Here is a 23128-nt window from a genome sequence, read left to right as displayed (position 1 = left end):
TTATATATAGTAGTTTGTATCTGCTAATACCAAACTCCTAATTTATCCCTTCCCCACCTCTCTTCCCCTTTGGTAACCATGAATTTGTTTTCTATGTCTATGAGTCTGTTTCTGTCTTGTAAATAAGTTCATTTGTATCGTATTTTAGATTCCACATATAAGTGATACACATGGTATTTGTCTTTCTCTTTCTGACTTACTTCACTTAATATGATAATCTCTAGGTCTATCCATGTTGCTGGAAATGGCATTATTTCATTCTTTTTTTACGGCTGAGTAATATTCCATTGTATATACATACCACATCTTCTTTATCAATTTGTCTGTCATTGGACATTTAGGTTGTTTCCATGTCTTGGCTATTGTAAATAGTGCTGCAATGAACATGCAAACTTACTCTTGACATGAGTGCCAGGGACTGAGCTAATTTGAGCAACACTGACTATTACAATTTCGTTGGCCCTCATGACATTCCCTTTTCTCAGAAAAAAACATTAAGATAAACACTGGGTTTGTTTGCTTCTATAGAAGGAGCCCAGCTAAATTTTATAGTGCTAGTTAAGAAAAGTATAAGGAGCTGTGATTTAGTCCCAGACATCTGCAGCCTTGGAAACAGAGTGGCCATGTGGGCAACTAGGCCTAGAGCAGGCTCAGAAAAGAATCAGGCCTGGATCCCAGCCTCTTGACTCCGAGGTGGATTTTTATCCCCCAAGGCCACCTCCTTTTGGTAAGTCTGGAGGTTCTAGAGTTTAATTAGAGGAACATAAAAACTGACCTCTAGGTTTAAGAGTAATTTAAAGAATAACCAAAAAAACCTATTATAAAGCAGTTAACTCTTATGTGAATGGTTTATCTCATGGAGGTGGTATCTGATACAACTGCAAATCCTGCTGTCTTCCAATTTACAAAACATCAACGTGGAACTCTAGCCCCCGCCATTTTACACAAAGACAGATCATTACTACTGTCACTAGGGAGTTCCCACAGACATTGACTGGGTTCTGGAGGAGAAAAGGAAATTCCATCATTTGGGAAGTAAATTTCATTTTCTTCCATATTTGGAGATACAGTTTCTGACTACACCTCTGGTCTCTTTCATAAAGATATGTGTACCGTGAACGCTCTGCAGTTGCAACTCTCAGCTCTGTTTTATTTGCCCTTTCACCTTACGGCATGTGGGGTGGATCAGGCTGGCTCTTCTGGAGCTGGTGCATTGCTAGTAAACTCCATGCTGCCGCTGTGCTTTCGTCTCCTCTCCTCAAGGTCAGTTGGTACTGATCAGGACGAGGAGCTCATGGCTAATGTTCCAGCCCTGATGTTTTAATTCATTCTGCCCAACTTATCTTTCGTTTTGAGTATCCACTAAGTGAATAAGAATATGCTTAGTACTGGGAGGACAGATCATAACTCTTAATAAGGACTAATCTCAGAAAGAAGGAATTAGTATAGATCTTCTGGAGGGCTGGCTGATGCTTAGAAGCCTGGAGGAGACCTGGGAGTTCTCTCAGTTACAGAAACAGCCCAGGGCTCTTCTCAGCTTGGTGTGCAGACAGATAGCTATCATTCAGATTCAGAATTGACATCGCAACCTATAAAGTGTTGAATCCTCTCTTGCATTCCCAGAGCTACCTTGGATTTTAATAACTTCATGTTCTCCATTCATTGAAAAATATATTTATTGAACATCTATGGATTCCAGGTAGTGAGGTCTGCTAGGCTTTGGCTAGCTTTGTGGTTTTTAAAGCCAGAAGCACCCAACAGCTATTAAATCCTTAAAGTAATACAAAATATATGCATATTCTCAGAGTAAAAAACCTTCAATGCCTGGAACAAGGAGACTGTTCAATTTAGCACACCTGTACTTGAAGATTGATCCCTTGTTGCTGTTCTGGGTCTGCAAGTTCAGGATAACATTATGTGGATTTTTGAACCAAAATGAATACAACAGACAGTCCATCACGATAATAGAAGGATGCTGGAGCCTGCAGATGCCATCCACATCAAGGATTTTGCTTTCATTGAGCTCTGCAACCCCGTGGATTGTTGTCATATGGAAGTGATTGGGGTGAAAAGAGCCCAGATGTTCCTAAAAATCAGTGAGAACAGTTTGCAAGCCTGAGTCAAGAAACAAGCTCGATACACCACAAAGGAAATTTTCTCAATAACTTTTTTTGGAGGAGGTTTTAGATAACTTGCCTTTGAGTAACACTTGTTTATCAAGTGTCCAGTAATCACTTCCAGTGTAGCTGGAGCAGGAGGGGCTGTGTTTTCATCGCAAACCTAATTCCCATGATTCAATGTGCCGTAAAAGCTCCATTTTTATCGCCCTTTCTATGGCTGACATACATTTGCACTTTGTACTGTTTATCAGATAACTTACTACAAGCTGGGAAGTGCATTCACTAAACACCTGGCTAGCCTCAAGCTCTTTACATTTGACAAAACAGGAGACAGAAATTATAATGACTTTTCTATTTTAGACTGAATTATGGAATTTTGTAATTAAGATTGCTTTGAAACCCTTGGTTGAATAAAGAGGTAAAATATCCTTGATACTTTACTGCTGGGGGAGGGGTTTATCCAACAAAAGACAAAAATGTAAATTTCAAATTACAGTTTGTCTCAAAGATATGCCTCTACCATAGATGCTTTTTAATCTTTTTATAGTCTACTTGATATCTTATGCAATTATTGTCAATGCTTTCTGCTAATGGATTCATTGCAAGTAGGTTTACCATACATGGAATCTACCTTTTCTTGTGTAAGCATTTTTCATTCTTATACATGTGAGGTGTGTCCATACATGATGGATGTGCCATTTATTGATAGGAGAGAAAAATGTATCAATAGGGATTGTACATGTATTTTGCCTTGGGCAGCAGCAGCATTGCAATATAAAACGTGGCTGGTGTATGTCTAGGCAGAATGCGGTGGGTTTCCTTGCTCTCCTTCCATTGAACCCCTTCCAGCAATCAACTGTTTCCTCCAGTTGGTATTTTTGGTGGCCATTTTCTCTCACTCTTCTCCGTTGCCTTTGTTTTTCCATCCGCAAATTGCTTTCTCTGTCTAGCTTGGAAGCAACAGAGTGGCTCCTCCCAAATCACTGAGTTTACAGGGCTAAAGGAACTTGCTTGCTACCCGTGTTAGTTGCCTGGGATTAGACTTTGAACTTGAAGACTGGGAGGACGGGCACCATGCTTCTCTGAAAAGATTTTCACTGTTGCTCCAGGTGTTCTGAAAAGAGGAAATGAGTCACCTTCAGGCAGTTTTAATGCTACAGGGAGAAAGGAGTCGTGTTAACTATATAGGAAAATAATCTAATCCTTTCTATGTGGTCCTTTCAATAAAGTTTAGGACACTCTCCAGTGGGTCCAATGGCTCTGAGAACAATAATGTCTGGTGAATTATTGTTCCATCTCTGCTACTATTTGATTTCCGTGCTTTGGTTAAAAAAAAAAATTCACTTCATGGGGCTTCCCTGGTGGTGCAGTGCTTGAGAATCCGCCTGCCAGTGCAGGGGACATCGGTTCGAGCCCTGGTCCGGGAAGAGTCCACATGCCGCGGAGCAGCTAAGCCCGTGCGCCACAACTACTGAAGCCCGCATGCCTAGAGCCTGTGCTGCACAACGAGAGAAGCCACCACAATGAGAAGCCCGCGCACCACAACGAAGAGTAGCCCCCACTCGCCGCAACTAGAGAAAGCCCACGCGCAGCAACAAAGACCCAACGCAGCCAAAAATAAATAAATAAAATAAATAAATTTATTTTTTTAAAAAGTTAAAAAAAAAAATTCACTTCATTGTGACAATCTTTTGAGAAAACGAGGAGGCCAGTGGTGCTATACCTCTTGTGTAGGTGTATTCTGTGGTAGGATTTAGAATGAAAGAGTATGAATACTGAAGGGATCTTCTCAGACTGAGGTACCTGAACACCCAGGCATAGAGAATGATGTGCCAGAGTCTCTGAGAAGCTGTTGGGTATGTGGCACATCTTCCTGGGGGCATTAGTTTTCCTTGAAGTCTTGGGGGTTGGGGGAGACCAACTTTTTAACTGTAAAACACAAAGAGATGTATTATGGAACACAATATGAAATTTGGATGAATTTTTAAGATAAAGAGTGAACTTCTAAGTAATTTCTTGCTAGACTTAGACTGTTTGGAGTTATGTCTCCACCATGGGAACTAATTCACTCTGTCCATTGCCATTAGATTTACTACAGGGAAAAGTTTCTTTTTCTATTTTTCAAAGAACCAGCTGCTTGATGTATTTTTTTCTTGGTTCTAGTATTTTTCTATTTGGTAACTCATTGTTTTCTGTTTTTAATCTTATTATTTCTTTCCTTCTGCTTTCTTTCAGTTTACTTTGTTGTTGGAATTGGGAATTTAATGCATTTGTTTTTATTGATATAAATATTTAGGCTATGAATTTTCCACTCATGATGGCTTTAATGGTATTTTATAGACTGATATGTAGTGTTTTATTAACATTTGGTTTTAGAAATTCTGCAATTTTGGTTTGTATTTCCTCTTTTACCTGAGAATTATTTAATATAGATTTTAAAAATTTCCACTGGAAGAACATTTTCGTTTTATTTTTATTTTTTTTAACATCTTTATTGGAGTATAATTGCTTTACAATGGTGTGTTAGTTTCTGCTTTATAACAAAGTGAATCAGCTATACATATACATATATCCCCATATCTCTTCCCTCTTGCATCTCCCTCCCTCCCACCCTCACTATCCCACCCCTCTAGGTGGTCACAAAGCACCGAGCTGATCTCCCTGTGCTATGCAGCTGCTTCCCACTAGCTATCGGTTTTACATTTGGTAGTGTATATATGTCCACGCCACTCTCTCACTTTGTCCCAGTTTACCCTTCCCCCTCCCCAGGTCCTCAAGTTCGTTCTCTAGTAGGTCTGTGTCTTTATTCCCATCCTGCCCCTAGGTTCTTCATGACCTATTTTTTTTTTTTTTAGATTCCATGTATATGTGTTAACATACAGTATTTGTTTTTCTCTTTCTGACTTACTTCACTCTGTATGACAGTCTCTAGATCCATCCACCTCATTACAAATAACTCAATTTTGTTTCTTTCTGTGGCTGAGTAATATTTCATTGTATATATGTGCCACATCTTCTTTATCCATTGGTCTGTTGATGGACACTTAGTTGCTTCCATGTCCTGGCTATTGTAAATAGAGCTGTAATGAACATTTTGGTACATGACTCTTTTTGAATTATGGTTTTCTCAGGGTATATGCTGAGTAGTGGGATTGCTGGGTCGTATGGTAGTTCTATTTGTAGTTTTTTAAGAAAAACTCCATACTGTTCTCCATAGTGGCTGTATCAATTTACATTCCCACCAACAGTGCAAGAGGCTTCCCTTTTCTCTACACCCTCTCCAGCATCTATTGTTTATAGATTTTTTGATGATGGCCATTCTGACTGGTGTGAGGTGATATCTCATTGTAGTTTTGATTTGCATTTCTCTAATGATTAATGATGTTGCTCATTCTTTCATGTGTTTGTTGGCAATCTGTATATCTTCTTTGGAGAAATGTCTGTGTAGGTCTTCTGCCCATTTTTGGATTGGGTTGTTTGTTTTTTTGGTATTGAGCTGCATGGGCTGCTTGTATTTTTCAGAGATTAATCCTTTGTCCATTGCTTCATTTGCAAATATTTTCTCCCATTCTGAGGGTTGTCTTTTGGTCTTGTTTGTGGTTTCCTTTGCTGTGCAAAAGCTTTTAAGTTTCATTAGGTCCCATTTGTTTATTTTTGTTTTTATTTCCATTTCTCTAAGAGGTAGGTCAAAAAGGATATTTATAGGACATTCCATCCAAAAACAACAGAATACACTTTCTTCTCAAGTGGTCATGGAACACTCTCCAGGATAGATCATATCTTGGGTCACAAATCAAGCCTTGGTAAATTTAAGAAAATTGAAATCGTATCAAGTATCTTTTCCAACCACAATGCTATGAGACTAGATATCAGTTATAGGAAAAAATCTGTAAAAAATACAAATACATGGAGGCTAAACAATACATTACTTAATAACCAAGAGATCACTGAAGAAATCAGAGTAAATCAAAAAATACCTAGAAACACATGACAATGAAAACACGATGACCCAAAACCTATGGGATGCAGCAAAAGCAGTCCTAAGAGGGAAGTTTATAGCAATACAATCCTACTTAAGAAACAAGAAACATCTCAAATAAACAACCTAACCTTATAAGTAAAGCAATTAGAGAAAGAAGAACAAAAAACCCCAAAGTTAGCAGAAGGAAAGAAATCATAAAGATCAGATCAGAAATAAATGAAAAAGAAATGAAGGAAACAATAGCAAACATCAATAAAACTAAAAGCTGGTTCTTTGAGAAGATAAACAAAATTGATAAACCATTAGCCAGACTCATCCAGAAAAAAAGGGAGAAGACTCAAATCAACAGAATTAGAAACGAAAGAGGAGAAGTAACAACTGACACTGCAGAAATACAAAGGACCATGAGAGATTACTACAAGCAACTATATGCCAATAAAATGGACAACCTGGAAGAAATGGACAAATTCTTAGAAATGCACAACCTGCCGAGACTGAACCAGGAAGAAATAGAAAATATGAACAGACCAATCACAAGCACTGAAATTGAAACTGTGATTAAAAACCTTCCAACAAACAAAAGCCCAGGACCAGATGGCTTCACAGGTGAATTCTATCAAACACTTAGAGAAGAGCTAATACCTATCCTTCTCAAACTCTTCCAAAATATAGCAGAGGGAGGAACACTCCCCAACTCATTCTACGAGGCCACCATCACCCTGATACCAAAAACAGACAAAGATGTCACAAAGAAAGAAAACTACAGGCCAATATCACTGATGAACATAGATGCAAAAATCCTCAACAAAGTACTAGCAAACAGAATCCAACAGCACATTAAAAGGATCATACACCATGATCAAGTGGGGTTTATCCCAGGAATGCATGGATTCTTCAATATATGCAAATCAATCAATGTGATATACCATATTAACAAATTGAAGAAGAAAAACCATATGATCATCTCAATAGATGCAGAGAAAGCTTTCGACAAAATTCAACACCCATTTATGATAAAAATCCTCCAGAAAGTAGGCATAGAGGGAACTTTCCTCAACATAATAAAGGCCATATATGACAAACCCACAGCCAACATCATCCTCAATGGTGAAAAACTGAAACCATTTCCACTAAGATCAGGAACAAGACAAGTTTGCCCACTCTTACCACTATTATTCAACATTATTTTGGAAGTTTTAGCCACAGCAGTCAGAGAAGAAAAAGAAATAAAAGGAATCCAAATCGGAAAAGAAGAAGTAAAGCTGTCACTGTTTGCAGATGACATGATACTATACATAGAGGATCCTAAAGTTGCTACCAGAAAACTACTAGAGCTAATCAATGAATTTGGTAAAGTAACAGGATACAAAATTAATGCACAGAAATCTCTTGCATTCCTATACACTAATGATGAAAAATCTGAAAGTGAAATTAAGGAAACACTCCCATTTACCACTGCAACAAAAAGAATAAAATACCTAGGAATAAACCTACCTAAGGAGACAAAAGACCTGTATGCAGAAAACTATAAGACACTGATGAAAGAAATTAAAGATGATACCAACAGATGGAGAGATATACCATGTTCTTGGATTGGATGAATCAACATTGTGAAAATGATTCTACTCCCCAAAGCAATCTACAGGTTCAATGCAATCCCTATCAAACTACCACTGGCATTTTTCACAGAACTAGAACAAAAATTTCACAATTTTTATGGAAACACAAAAGACCCCAAATAGCCAAAACAATCTTGAGAAAGGAAAATGGAGCTGGAGGAATCAGGCTCCCTGACTTCAGACTATACTACAAAGCTACAGTAATCAAGACAGTATGGTACTGGCACAAAAACAGAAATATAGATCAATGGAACAGGATAGAAACCCCAGAGGTAAACCCACGCACCTATGGTCAACTGATCTATGACAAAGGAGGCAAGGATATACAGTGGAGAAAGGACAGTCTCTTCAGTAAGGGGTGCTGGGAAAACTGGACAGCTACATGTAAAAGAATGAAATTAGAACACTCTCTAACACCATACACAAAAATAAACTCAAAATAGATTAGAGACCTTAATGTAAGGCCAGACACTATAAAACTCTTAGAGGAAAACATAGAAAAAACACTCTATGACATAAATCACAGCAAGATCTTTTTTGACCCACCTCCTAGACAAATGGAAATAAAAACAAAAATAAACAAATGGGACCTAATGAAACTTAAAAGGTTTTATTATTTTGTTATTTATTTCTGGTTTTATTGCATTATGATTAGATAATGTTTTTATTATTTCTACTTTATGAAACTTATTTAAGTTTTCTTTATGATTTAAGATACAGTCAAGTTTTATGAATTGCATATGAGAAGGGTGTAGTCTTTATTTTTTGAGTGCAACGTATGATATATATAAAGAAAATCTATCTTTTTTTTTAACATCTTTATTGGAGTATAATTGCTTGACATTGTTGTGTTAGTTGCTGCTCTATGGCAACGTGAATCAGCTATATGTATCCATATCCCCATATCCTCTCCCTCTTACATCTCCCTCCCACCCTCCCTACCCCACCCCTCTAGGTGGTCACAATGCAGGAGCTGATCTCCCTGTGCTTTGTGGCTGCTTCCCACTAGCTATCTATTTTACATTTGGTAGTGTATATATGTCAACGCCACTCTCTCACTTCGACTTAGCTTACCCTTCCCCCTCCCTGTATCCTCAAGTCCAATCTCTACATCTGCGTCTTTATTATCTATTTTTTAATAAATTTATTTTGGAATAAATATAAAACATAAAATCTGCCATTTAAACTATTTTTAAATGCATAATGTAGTGGCATTAATTACATTTGCAATATTGTACAACTATCACTACTATTTGTTTCCAATACTTTTTCATCACCTCCAACAGAAACACTGTACCCATTAAGCAATAACTCTCTATCCCTCAACCCCACCCCCAGCTCATGGTAACCTCTATTCTACTTTCTATCTCTATGAATTTTCCTATTCTAGATATTTCATATAAGTGAAATCATTCAGTATTTGTCCTTTAGTCTCTGGTTCTTTCACTCAGCATACTGTTTTCAAGGTCCACCCAAGTTGTAGCATATATCAGAACTTCATTCCTTTTTATGGTCAAAAAATATTTTGTTATATGTATATACCACATTCTGTTTATCCATTCATCTGTTCACAGACACTTAGCTGTTTCCACCGTTTGGCTACTGTAAATAATGCTACAATGAACATTAGTGCACAAGTAGCTGTTTGAGTCCCTGTTTTCACTTCTTTTGGGTATATACCTAGGAGTGGAATTGCTGGCTTATATGGTAATTCTATGTTTAGCTTTTTGAGGAATTGTCCAACTGTCTTCTACAGAGGCTGCATCATTTCAAATTCCCACTAGCAAAGCATAAGGATTCCAATTTCTCCACATCTTTACCAACATATTATTTTCCATTTTGTTTCTTTGTTTTAAAAATGATAACTAGTATAGTAGGTATAAAGTGGTATCTCATTGTGGTTTTGATTTGCATTTCTCTAACCACTAGTGATGTTGAGCTTCTCTTCATATGCATATTGCCCATTTCTTTGACAAATGTCTATTCAAATCCTTTGCTCATTTTTTAAAAGATTTATTTATTATTTATTTATTTATTTAATTTATTTTTGGCTGCGTCAGGTCTTAGTTGCGGCACGTGGGATCTTCGTTGAGGCATGTGGGATCTTTCTTTGCAGCACGCAGGCTTCTCTCTAGTTGTGGTGTGTGGGCTTTCTCTCTCTATCTGTGGTGTGCAGGCTCCGGGCGTGTGGGCTCCGTAGTTTGTGACACAAGGTCTCTCTCGTTGAGGCGCGAGGGCTCAGTAGTTGTGGTATGCGGGCTTAGTTGCCCTGTGGCATGTGGGATCTTGGCTCCCTGACCAGGGATTGAACCTGCGTCCCCTGCATTGTAAGGCAGATTCTCTACCACTGGACCACCAGGGAGGTCCCATCCTTTGCTCATTCTTTTTTCTTTTTTTCTTTTTCTTTTTGGCTGCATTGGGTCTTCGTTGCAGTGTGCAGGCTTCTTACTGCAGTGGTTTCTCTTGTTGTGGAGCACGGGCTCTAGGGCACATGGCTTCAGTAGTTGTGGCTCATGGGCTCTAGAGCTCAGGCTCAGTAGTTGTGGCACATGGACCTAGTTGCTCTGCGGCATGTGGAATCTTCCCGGACCAGAGATCGAACCCATGTCCCCTGCATTGGCAGGCGGATTCTTAACGACTGCCCCACCAGGGAAGGCCCCTTTGCTCATTTTTCACTGTCTTTTGTTGTTGAGTTGTAGGAATTCTTTATATCATCTGGGTATTATCTGATACATGATTTACAAATATTTTCTCTCAGTGTATATATTGTTTTTTCACTTTCTTGATAGGGTCTATGATGCAAAAGCTTTTAATTTTGGTGACATACAGTGTAATTTTCTTTTGTTGTTGAGTTGTAGGAATTCTTTATATCATCTGGGTATTATCTGATACATGATTTACAAATATTTTCTCTCAGTGTATATATTGTTTTTTCACTTTCTTGATAGGGTCTATGATGCAAAAGCTTTTAATTTTGGTGACATACAGTGTATTTTTCTTTTGTTGCTCATGCGTTTTGGGTTAATAGCTAAGAATCCATTGCCAAATCCTATGTCATGAAGATTTACGTCTATGCTTTCTCCTAAGAGTTTTATGGTTTTAGCTCTTATATTTAGGTTGTTTATCATTTTGAGTTCATTTTTGTTTATGGTATGAAATAGAGGTCCAAATACATTCTTTTGCATATGGATATACAGTTTTCCCAGTACACCAGAGATTTATCTTACTGATCATATTGTTTAGGTCTCCTACAGCCTTACTTAATTTTTTGTCCTCTTGAATTATATTTGGACCAAGAGTGGCAGGTTAAAGCAGTGCCAGTGTCATGCTAAGCTATATTGGAGCCTGGGGCAAAAGAAAAAATCAGTAATACTGCTCCTATCTTTATTTTGAAATTTCAAATTTTATTTATTATAGGTTGTATGCATTAATTTTTATTTTTTAAAATATTGCCTTAAAATATTTTTTATTTTGGTTCCTGAGTTTTGGGCACTCCGTATGATGGTGCGTCTGAGGAAAGTGCCTCACTCACCTCACCCTAGTCCCAGTCTTGGGTTAAAGGCTCCTATTATTAGTGTGTTTCTGTCTATTTCTCCTTGCAGCTCATGCAGTGTTGTTTTTTGAAAGTGGTTGCCATGTATTTGATGCAAAAGAATTCATAAACGTTATACTTTTGTTGTGCATTGTGGCTTTTAGTGCTACAGTGTCATTTGTCTTGTTTAATGCTTCTTGACCTGCATTCTACCTTGTCTCATATCAGAATCACAAACTGTAGGGGGGAACTTGAGATGCTAGCAAGTCCTCAGTTTACCAGTGATGAAACTGAGGCCCAAAGACTTTGGAAGAAGTTGGAATAATTATGCCTATTAAGTTAAAAATGTTCATTGCTTTACTTCTAACTACTGACATAGCAACAGCCTCAGTATACTTCCATGTGGAAATGGTATCATTCTGAAATTGTGTAAATCAAAATTACAGTGAATAGCCTCATTACGTGTAAGCACCACATGGGCCACAAACCCACCTGAGGTTTTAGGATGGGCAGACTCGAGTAAGCTCTGGGCTGAATGTGGTACCCTGTGAGGGAGCTGAAACTTGCACCGGTGTGAAGGATGTGAGCTGGAGGAAGGCCAATTCGTTGATTTGGATGATTCAGCCAAGTCAAATAGTTCAAAATTTTGGCTTTAACAACAAGATCCTGGGCCTCGTTTTTGAGCTCCTGGAAGTTGTATGAGAGAAGGGAATTGTTTTGCTGCACTTTACAGAGTCGAGTCTCTTACAGCCTCTACATTAATTAGCCTGGCTTCATTCAAGCAGTTCCGCAGCATTTGAGACTGGCTTCTTACTTTTCTTCTAAGTGGTTCTCGTGTCTGTGTCTTGGAGCATTCAGGGAGGTAAATCTGAAGACGGGTGGAAATAAAATATGGCTCAGTTTTGGCCTTACCAGCCCCTTCCGAATGCATTCATGCTTCTCTCTGTACGCCTTGTTATGTGAATGGGGAGAAAAAGTGCATTTTGGTACATCAGGTTTTCTTCCCTTTGTCTCCTTCTGAGGTGTTCAGAGGCATCAATAACAGATCAGGAAAGCCCTGGCTGAACAAAACTTGGTATTTTCCTTTGATACCTTCCATTGGGAGGCTTCATACAATGCACTTTGTCAGCAAGCCCCTGCTTCAGGCAAACATTGAGAAAACTATTGAGGAGGCTTCAATGGAAAGGATCTGATCTGCCCTAGAAACTGCCCTAGTTCTCTATCAGGGGAGCCACCAGCCCTAGAAGAGAAGGTTGCCCCACCCCCCAACAGTCTTTTTTTCTTTCTCCTTTCTAATCTCCTTTCTATTGTAAGAATTGTGGGAACTCTCTTTAAATGAAAATAACACTCAAGCTGGGCTTTGTTTTCCAACATGGATAAATGCCTAGATATCTCATATCCACTCTGTAAAACTAGAGTCTCAACTTCAGATTATAACAAACTTACTTGGGACAAATGTTTGAGTTCAAGGTGAAATAAGCACTAGATGTTGTGAGTAAGGTTTTTTAAAGCACCTAAACATTAAATACTTGTTCATCACCCTCCTGCTAGGGAACCCTCTGGCCCCTCCTCACTGGACTGTTTGTGGGTCTGCTCGAAGCTGGCTCAGTACCGTATTTGCATTGATCTCCAATCTCTTGCCATCACTCTTTGCTTGATTTTAATTGATTTTAAGTATTTCTGGACTTCTGAAACATCAGTTACTTTTTAAAAACTATACTGTTACTTTCTTTTTTTTTTTTTTTGTTACTTTCTATTTTCAGTTGCAGCTTGTATTATAAAGCAAATCCTTAAGGTGGTGACGTCAAGAGAAATAAAATATCTATTTAGCTACCTTTTCCCAATCATTGTGATAAGCCCAACTGCATACAAGTGGATAAATATTCCGAAAGTGAGAGAGCATGGGCATTGCCCAGCGCGCTCGTTCACGGAGTCTGGCAGTTCTGTTCTGGCAGGACCACTGGGGCCCAGCAGAGGCCTTGCTGCTCTTCTCCGGGGCTCCCGCCGGACATGGCTGCCCAGGCCAGGAGCCCGTACGGCCACTGTCTCCCCATCTATAAAAATGAAGGTCCTTCCTAGGTCTCAATTTCTGTAATTATCTGATCGTTTGTGTTTTAGGCTAATTATAAAATAGGCCCATTGAAAAATATTTGAAAAAGATTATAAAAAGGTTATAAAGCAAGAAGATACCCATGATCTCAGGAGCCAGAGAAAATCACTAGTGGCTTTTTAGAGTGTTTCTTCCAGTCTTTCTCCAATGCATGCAGTTATTTTGCAGAATTGGATTCATGCGTATATGCGGTATTGTATCCTTTCTCCACTAACATTATCTCTTGAACATTTGTCCATGTCATTTAATATAAATTGAAAAATATATGAAAATATGTATGACGACTGAAAATTATATCATGTGGATAATATTTTATTTAATGAATACCTTATTGTTACATGTTTAGTTGTTTTGCTATGATAAGTGAGGCTTTAGTGAATATCTTTGCACATAAATCTTTGTGCACATCTTCTGTTATTTCCTTAGTATATAATCCTGGTAGGAGAATCACTGGGTCAAAGTGTATCCATATTTTTAAGGCCCTTGATACATAATGCCAAACTACCCACTGGCAGTATGTACTAAGTGCCCATTTTCCTGAACCTACGCCAATATTGAATATTACCTTTGCCATTTGATAGCTTAAAATGATATCTCATTTTAAATTTTGTTCGTTTTATTGCTTATTTAGTTGAATGTTTTGCGTGTCTTCATCAGCCATTTAAATTCTTCTGCTAAAATTTTTCTGTGTTTTTCATTCATCCTTCCATTAGGGTGTTTGGGTGTTTTTTAGTGATTTTTAAGAACTCTATAATTCTATTATTATGAAGTATGAACTAAGTTACCAAAATATTTTAATTTTAATGAAGCTACAATAGCTGGTATCCTTTTATAATTAACCCTGTTTTCATTTCTCAACCCTTGTACCTGGAACAGAGCTATCTATACAAGGGGCTACATAAATTCTTTTTAATGAGAGAATGATTCATTATCTAAATATGTTGTTGATGTACAATGTTGGTTAGTAAAGCTAAAATGAGAATTTTTAGTCTGTTAGGAGTTATCATAAGGAACTTATTCTTTTATAATGGATTGTCCCAGAAAAGAAAGATGGAAGAGAAAAAGTAAACTATATTCATACATATGACCTCAGGCTAGCAGAACATCAGAGAGAACAAATTTTACAAATCAAAACAAAAGTAGAGCTCAGAATTTTTTCCAATTAAACAATATTTTATTAATGTAAAATGTTAACAGAATGATATAAGAAAGACTTTTACCAAATAGGGTTTTATCATTTTTTCCCTGATCATTTTTTTAAAGAAGTAAAACATCACAGAATAGTTAAAGCCCCCTGTATTCCCTTCTTCTATACCATTCCTCTTCTTCTCCAGAAGTAGCTATTCTTGCCAAATATTCTGAATATGGTACTTTTTTATTTGAGCACATGTTTTATACTTTTATGACACAGGCATGTATCTGTAAGCATATGAAAGATTGTTTTACATTTTTAACCCTTTTATAAATGGATCATACTGTAAGTTTCCTATTGCAGCATTTCTTTTCTCATTTAATATTATGTTTTGGGGATACAAACATTTTATTTTATTTATTTATTTATTTTACTGGAGTATAGTTGCTTTACAATGTTGTGTTAGTTTCTGCTATACAGCAAAGTGAATCAGCCACACGTATACATATATCCCCTCTTCCTTGGATTTCCTTCCCATTTAGGTCACCAGAGAGCATTGAGTAGAGTTCCCTGTGCTATACAGTCTGTTCTCATTAGTTATCTGTTTTATACATAGTACTGTGTATATGTCAATCCCAATCTCCCAATCCATCCCATCCCCTCTTCCCCCCTTGGTATCCATACATTTGCTCTCTACGTCCGTGTCTCTCTTTCTGCTTTGCAAATAAGTTCATCTATATCATTTTTCTAGATTCCACATATATACATTAATATACAGTATTTGTTTTTCTCTTTCTGACTTACTTTACTCTGTATGACAGACTCTAGGTCCATCCACCTCACTCCAAATAACTCAATTTCATTCCTTTTTATGGCTGAGTAATATTCCATTATATGTATTTACCACATCTTCTTTACCCATTCCTCTGTTGATCGACATTTAGGTTGCTTCCATGTCCTTGCTATTGTAAGTGGTGCTGCAAATGAACTTTGGGATACATGTATCTTTTTGAATTATGGTTTTCTCTGGGTATATGCCCAGGAGTGGTATTGCTGGATCATATGGTAGTTCTATTTTTAGTTTTTTGAGGAGCCTCCATACTGTTCTCCATAGTGGCTGTATCAAACATTTTAATACTATTCTATCTTATGGAAATTTCACAACTTATTTATCCACTCTCCCATTGGTGGTCATTCCAGTATTTTGCGTTTGCAAATGTTGGTTCAACGAATGCTGTTGTTTGTGTCCACTTGTGAGTTTCTCTAGGGTAGCAATGGAATTGCTGAGTCATAGGTAGGTGCATCTCCTTCTTTTCTAGAAATTAGAAAATTATTTTTCATGTTTTTAAGGTATTATATAAATGCTTGAGTCTTCCCCATGGACATTTACATAAATAGCACCAGTAAATATTTTTTGAGTGCTTACCGTGGGCCAGGAAATGTTCCAAGGGTTTTTACGTGATTCAACACATTTAATCCTCACCTCATTTTTACGCTTCACTGGTACAAAGACATCAGCTAGTAGCTGACAGGAAACCTCTGAAGAAGGGAGCAACCCTACTAGAGTATTACTGTCTGCAGATCGGGAAGAAGAAACAGAATCGTTGCTTAATTTGTTCAGGGTCCACGGATCAGTGACTGATTGCAGGCTAAATCCCAGGCTCTGGATGCATCGTGCTGGCCATGCTGTCTCTGTTCAGTGTCTCTCTCTCTCCACCTGTGTGGAAAGGTATGAAGCTATATCTTCATGTGCTTTCAGTTTCTTTTAGTCTAGGGTAGACAGCTCTCAATAGAAAGGTCAAATAATTTTTTTAGGAGTAGTCATGGATATAATCATGTCAGTTTTAATTGCAGCACTTTAATCCCCATTCTAAGTGCCACATTTCAGGATTAATATGTCACATCTGACGGTAACATGGTACTCAGTCTTCTGACCAGATTCTTTGCCCAAGGCCCCTCATTTACTAATGAGTAATCACTGCAATTTTCAGAGAAAATGCTACTGGTACAATCACGTTTGAATATTCATCAAATATGACCTGAGCCCAGTGAGAAGAGATATTAAGCATCCTTCGCCTACAAATAAGGGCATGGAATTAAATCTCCCTACGCTATAATTTTCCTGGTGTTATTACTTCCATCAGTGTTTGGAACAGCTGATGATGAAACTACTCGTGGCCTTAGAGCTCAGTTGATAGGACCGTGTCATGAGTCAGGCTTACAAAATGGCCGGCTGAAGCCTGCCTTCCATTTGCCTGTTACTGTTCAAGCCCGTTTTGGAAAGAGAAGGCAGAGGTGGAAGAGGAAGCTCTTCAGCAGGAGTGCGTTTCTCTTTGTACACACATCATAGACACACGGCACTGACAAACTAATTACAGCTTGAGGTTGAGCGTTTCCTCTTTCTGCATTTTGTTTGCAAACAGCCCATTATTTCCATCCTGTGTGCTGGAAAGACACAAAGACGAAGTGGGCTCATCGGTTATGTTTCTGGTTAAGTCCAGCTGTCCACGTACCACCCCTCTTTTGGTTTCGTTGTTTTCAGATTGGGTTTCTAACTCCTCTTCCATCCCTACCCAGCTATTTTTTGAATCTTTCTAAGCTGCCTTCAGAGCAGTGGTTGGAGTTCCAGGTTTATGTTATCTTACTTGTGTTCAGCCTTATCTACTTTGGAATGTACTGAGAGTCCACAAAGCCACATGCCTTATACCTTCCTTAAGAGGGCAGTGACACCTACTCCACCGCGTGCATGACACATCCTCTGTATGCGAGGCGCTGTCATTCCCAGGAGGATGGGGTGAAATACAGAAGTGAATGTGACCTTGCCATAAAGGACCTCAGGACTGACTGAGTCGATAAAAGAATGACTGGGTTCTTTGGGGTCACCTGAACTGTAAGAGAACTAAAGAAAGCAGCAAAGCCCGAAAGAGATGTGAGAGGGAGATAAAACCCAATCCTGCAGATCTGGGGCTGCGTTCCCGTGCTCTGTTACAGCACATAAAAGGATGAAAACCTCTGAGATCTGGATTTGTGATCCAGGTTGCAGCGTCATGTAAAATCTACGATTCAGGGTGTCTCCCCCTCCCGCTAATTCTTTTTTCTGCCTGTGACCTATGGTAGAATGAGGAAGTCAAGGAATGCCCTAGAATTAATTCTCTCCAGAGTTATCTTCAGAGTTTTCTTAAAGCAGAATGAGTTTATCATGGTCTCTCCGGATCATTTTTCTCTCGGATCAGGAGTTAGCAAAGTATGGCCCAAGGGCCAAGTCCAGCCCAAAGCCTCCTGTTTTTGAAAATAAAATTTCGTTGTAACACAGCTACCCCATTTGTTTATTGATTGTCTGTGGCTGATTTGGCATAAAAACACTGGAGCTGAGCAGCTGGACAGAAACCATATAACTTAAAATATTTACCGCTTAGCTCTTTGCAGAAAGAGTAGCAAGAAGAAGCCTTCGGAGAATTCCAGTGTAGGAAAGCTCTTGAAAAGTCATTTGGTAAAGGAGAGTTGTGAGGAAAAGGTGTATATTTTGTAAAAGAAAGGCAGACAATATGGACAGCCTGCCTTTTCTTCCAGCGGCAGGGGGCGTGGCGCCATGGCGTCCGTGTGGGGGCATCCGCACGGCTCTCAAATGATGCCACCCATTCAGAGTTATTTTGGCCATAATGGCCCAAATCCATTCAACAGACTTTTCTTGAAAACTTCTGCGCTCAGAACAGAAGATACAAAGATGGAGAAGGCGGAAGCGGGCCCCTGCTTCTGAGAAGAGAGGGAGGCAGACATGCAAACAAATCTTGCACACAAAGTTACCAACGTCAGATACCCCAGAAGAGCCCTTGCAGAGAGGAGCAAGGTTGATGGGAACCCAAGGAAAGCAGCTTGCTCTGCCTGGGAGAGCTGAAGACCCAACCCTGCACTTCTAGGGTCTAGTTCCTTTCATTCTCATTAAAGAATCTGAATGGAAACCAAGAGCCTGCCCATTCATTGAGGACACGAAGCGTCCAATAGCCATCTTCCCTGTCATGGCTAAGCAGACATTCAGGAAAATGTACTCTCACCTCAATTTTCAGGCAACGTTTGGGGACCCGTTAGAAGCCTGGATTGCTGAGGGGTGATGTGCTAAAATCTGGACTGACTCTTTGGTTCTGCTTTCTCAGAGTCAGCTGAGTTTTCGCCATCTTATAACCAATGAGATTGGCTAATAATGTGTTCTGCAAGGCTAGCGCTCAGCCGACAATGGTCAGTGGTAATTTGTTGAGAGAAGGTCACTGAGGAGGAAAGAAATTAATACCCATCTTTCATTCCAATTACCTCGAGCTGCTTGAGCCTTGACTAGAGCTGAGGGGCGCCTCCCGGGGACACTGCCCAGTGGTTCTCAGGGAAGCAGAGGGCTCCACGTTCCATCTTCCACTTGCATCCGTGGTCTTGGTCGTGTTGGCCACTGGAGTGGTGCTCCGAGTGGAGCTCTTTCCAGACAAGGACGAGGTATTAGTGGAGATGGAATGCAGATATTCATATGATTGCACTATTGCCTCAGGAATTTGATTTTAGGTGTCTTGAAGACAGGAGATTTTAACTGGTAGTGGTGGAAGAATTTTGTAGAACTCCACGGAATCTACCTTATTCCTCAGGAAAACCATTGAGAATGGAGTTACATCAAAACCTGAGCAAATGGAATGGCTTCAAGACATACTGAAAGAATGCTGTTACACAGACATGCTTATGCTTTTCCCTAGATAATATATTTTTTTAAAGTTAATCTCCAAAGTGTTTTAAAGTCAAGTTTTGTGGTAACTTCTTAAAACATATAGACTAGGCATATTTTACATTATGGAGTATTTCAGCCAGTACATCAAAGCCAGGAATGGACTCCTGCTTTGAAGGAGTAAGAGGAGGTGATGGTCATGACAGTAGACCTTCGGTAGCATCTTCACTGTGTATTCACGGTGTACCCACAGTGTAAGTGATAAGACCCAATGTTTACTGGGTGGCTTTCAAGTGTCAGTCTCTCTTCTAAGAAGTGTTTTATAGACACCATCTTCCTTTGTGCTCACAGTATCCACATGGGGAAGCTGAGGCACAGAATGTAAAGTTAGTGGCCCTAAGTCCGTTAGGGCTGCGATTTGAACTCCAGTGGACATACTTTAGAGGCTGCCCTCTCAACCTTTACCCAGTGCCTCCTGTGAAAGAATCAATGTGAATAAACTAATGAGTCACATCTACTGAGACAGGCTCTGGGGGACACAGAGAGACAACTCTTGCCCAACGCTTATGACCAGGTTGGGGAGATAAGGCTTGATACCAAACACACATAAATGGAACAGAATGGACAACTGGATAGCAAGCAATATGAGATGGGTCACATGATGCTGAGGAAGCTCCCTCTGTCCTCCACCCATGCTCCCCAATGGTGCCCTTTTCAGAAGGACCCAGAGCATTTGGATGCCATTGTAGGTCAGTAAGAGCCATATCAGTTCCTATTTATTCCTTGCACTCAACCCATTACATATATGACCATATCCAGTCCTCATGCCAACCCCATGAGATAGGGATTATTATTCCCATTTTATAGAACAGACAACTGAGGCTTAGAGAGGTTAAGCAACTTTCCAGATCTCACAGCTGAGTAGCGGTAAAGTCAGGATCCATGCAATGGTGTGGCAGACCACAAAAGCCTTCAGAGTCCCATGATATCTTGTGTGTCCCATGTATATATACTTCAGTATTGGGGTGGGTTTTATTTCTTCCTAGCTGGAATGGGCAGCTGGGGGCTAGAGTGCTCAGTAAGGTAACAGAAGCAAAGTCATAGAGCTGAAGGCATTAGCACCATCAGGAAGTTCACAGACTTCCTGGGACTATGCAATCAGTGGTTGCAGAAATTACTCTAGATCGGGCTGTTCTGGGACCTGGGAGTCCAGCACATTCTCCACTCATGTGGTGCAGCTACCATTGGCCCACCTCTGGGGACCAACAGTCTGTCTGGATTGTGATTAAAGAGAGAAGAGGAGGCAGACCCAGGACGGTGTCGTGTACTCTGAGTGTAGTGTGACTCTGTTACAGGAAACTGGGGATGGAGGTGGGAGTAGGATTCCACCATATACACACACCTCAGAGACAATCCATCTTACTCATTTCCTACCTGGGGATATTGTGCTGTGAGGTCTGTTGCCTAAGGCTTCCCCGTAATGATTTTTTTTTAAATGATTCATTCCTCAATTAGTGATGTTTTATTGCTGTACCACAGAGCTTTCAAAATCATTACCTCCCCCTCCTCAGGAACACGTGACCTGAGGTCCTCCTCTGACCACGCTTAATCACGCCGTCCCACCCTTTCTAGTCTTTCCTCAAACTTGTGCCAGTTCCTGTCTCTCTGGCGCAAGTCGGATGAAAGGAGCATAAGTCAGTAGCAGGAAATAAACACCAAGAGCTAAATGCACATTCAGAAAAGTGTGCTGGTCTCTGGTTCCAAACATGCCACGGTTGATCTGTCGGAGACAGCTCTGGGTTGTCTTTAAAGCAGTGATGGGGGGTGGCTGGATGCCTCAGGAGGTGGTGGGCCATACAGAGCCAAGCGGGTCCATTTCCTCCACCTGTGAGTGCACGCGTGTGCAGGGGTATGCATGCACACGCCCAGCCCAGGGTGTTTCCTTTGTGGTGCCAGTATGCAGAAGACAAACACCCAAAGTTGTGTCCTAGAGAAGACACCAATATCAAATATAGCAAATTACATCCAAAGCAGTTCACTGATCAAGGGGGCCAGGCGAGCAGAGGGCAGTGCCATGGTGCAGAGCACGAGGATGGGACTGGCTGACAGATGGGAGCCCAGCACAGGTGCACGGGGCTGCCGGCCACACAGGCACCAGGCCCACAGGTTACCTGCAGGACCGCATCTCTCCCTCCAGCATCCTATGGGCTGTGGACTGCTCTTGTCTTAGTTTCACAGGTGAGACCTAAGGAAACTGCCTGTGAAGCTGTTACCTCTCAGCCTAGACTCACACTCAGGTGAGAGGGGAAAGCAGCACTGATGCTCCAGCAGGAGCACCCACGCCTAGTGCTTGGGGTTCATATAAAGGCACCGGGGGTAGAGAGATAGTAGCATCAACCAAAGGATGGGAAGGAACCACAGAGCAGCCGTCTTTGGGTTTTCTGCCCAGTTACCTGGAGACTCGATTTTTAGTTTTTTCTAGGTTCAGTTTCCTTCAAATTTGTACAGATTTCTTTAACATACAAATACTCATAACCCCTTAGGGTCATCAACCACTTAAACATTCTTGGGGTCCCGGCAGAAAAAAGATGGCACGGTCTGTATAGTAAACAGCTTAAAAGGGGGCTGTTGATGAAGCTGTGGCAGGTGTAGAGAAACCATGAGGGATGATCCTTGAGCTGGGAACCCCGTGCTCCTACCATGGGCAGGCCTGAGGGCAAGCAGGGGGTGCTGCTAGCACCACCCAGAGAGGGAGAACCCCTGACAAGAGCTGGGACCATCAGCTGGGACACACGGCCAGCCTTCTGTGGCCCCCAAAGCCCTGTCCTCTCCCATCTCCTTCGGAGTGTCCCATCATCCTGCAGCCAGAAGGCAGTCTGTCTGTCCATGCAGTGTGCATCAGTCCACCCCTGGCACTGAGGAGGGGGATGCTGGGAAGGGACCTAGAGGGCAAAGTGGAAGACCCCCCAGCAGGAGCATCTAATGAGAACAATAGGCCTGCTCCTCAGAAAAATGCCCAAACACGCAAAATGTTGCATATGTTTTCGGAGAGTTTTGCACTCCTTTCAGCCCATCTCTGGACCTCTCAGCGTGAGAGGTTTTTTTTGTTTTTTTTTTTGTTTTTTTTTTTTTTAGATGCAAAAAGTCTTTTAGGTGCTCTATTCATACCCTGTAGTCCTCACAACAGCCCTGCAAGGAAGAAAGGGCAAGAACAGAGCAGAGCAGAGTTCTAGCATCAGGGGAAGAAAGGCTAGGGACAGAACTGGGTCAGGGTTTTGATGAAGCAGAACTTATGCCGACAGTTGACAGGGCAGCAAATATGGAGGAGGAAACAAAAGCTTCTCCTTTTTCTCACAGTCTCTAAGTACCTTAGTCTCTAAGTATGTCTTGTTTTCACTCAGTTTCTCTTACGTCTTTTCATCAGAGTCTTAAGAACAATTATCTTCTTTTCTGTTCCAGTAAATGGCACCATTTCCATTCCTTTGTGTAGTTCAGAAGCCTAGATCATCTGTGACTCCTCTGTGTTCCTCATCTCCTCTTCCCTCCCAGTCCAATCCATCAGCAGCTCTTGTTGGCTCTACATTCAGAATATGTTCCAAATGTACTACTTCTTTCTCCAAGGGTAAGAGTTCTTGATGGAGATTGATGGGAATAGCTTTTTCCTAGATGGAAAAACCTTGGGCATGTGCTCTCCCTGAAGCCTGTAACAGCTGAATGAACAAATGGCCAGCACATGGGTACACAGGTCAAATGTGCAGTAAGCAGGCGCTTCTTTTCTTGTTTCTACATAACAAAAGAATAAGTCAGCCCTTTAGAAGGAAGGATCAGGTGAATAGAATACACCCCTACATTATTTCAAGGGAGCGTTTAAAGTGACGGCTATTTAAAGGAAAATTGTGGCTGGGATTTACAAGTAAGTAAAATCAACCATAGG

The 23128-nt window shown here is 40.3% G+C and overlaps 1 protein-coding gene across 3 annotated transcripts in view; it reads left to right on the top strand.

Moving 5' to 3' along the window:
* Positions 1-23128, top strand: part of KIF26B (kinesin family member 26B) — a 496534-nt gene that overhangs the window by 255587 nt on the left and 217819 nt on the right. Inside the window, exon 1 of one of the 3 annotated variants that reach the window (XM_082339857.1) lies at positions 13004-22816. The exons of the other annotated variants lie outside the window; for them this stretch is intronic. Within the exon in view, the coding sequence (XP_082195983.1) occupies positions 22785-22816 (32 nt within the window). The 5' untranslated portion in view covers positions 13004-22784. Of the gene's footprint in view, positions 1-13003; positions 22817-23128 lie in introns of those variants that run through there. 3 annotated transcript variants of the gene reach the window in all.

Source organism: Balaenoptera borealis (assembly GCF_965194805.1).
Source record: "Balaenoptera borealis genome assembly, chromosome: 1".
Taxonomy (NCBI): Eukaryota; Metazoa; Chordata; class Mammalia; order Artiodactyla; family Balaenopteridae; genus Balaenoptera; species Balaenoptera borealis.
This window is presented reverse-complemented; position numbering and strand designations above follow the sequence as displayed.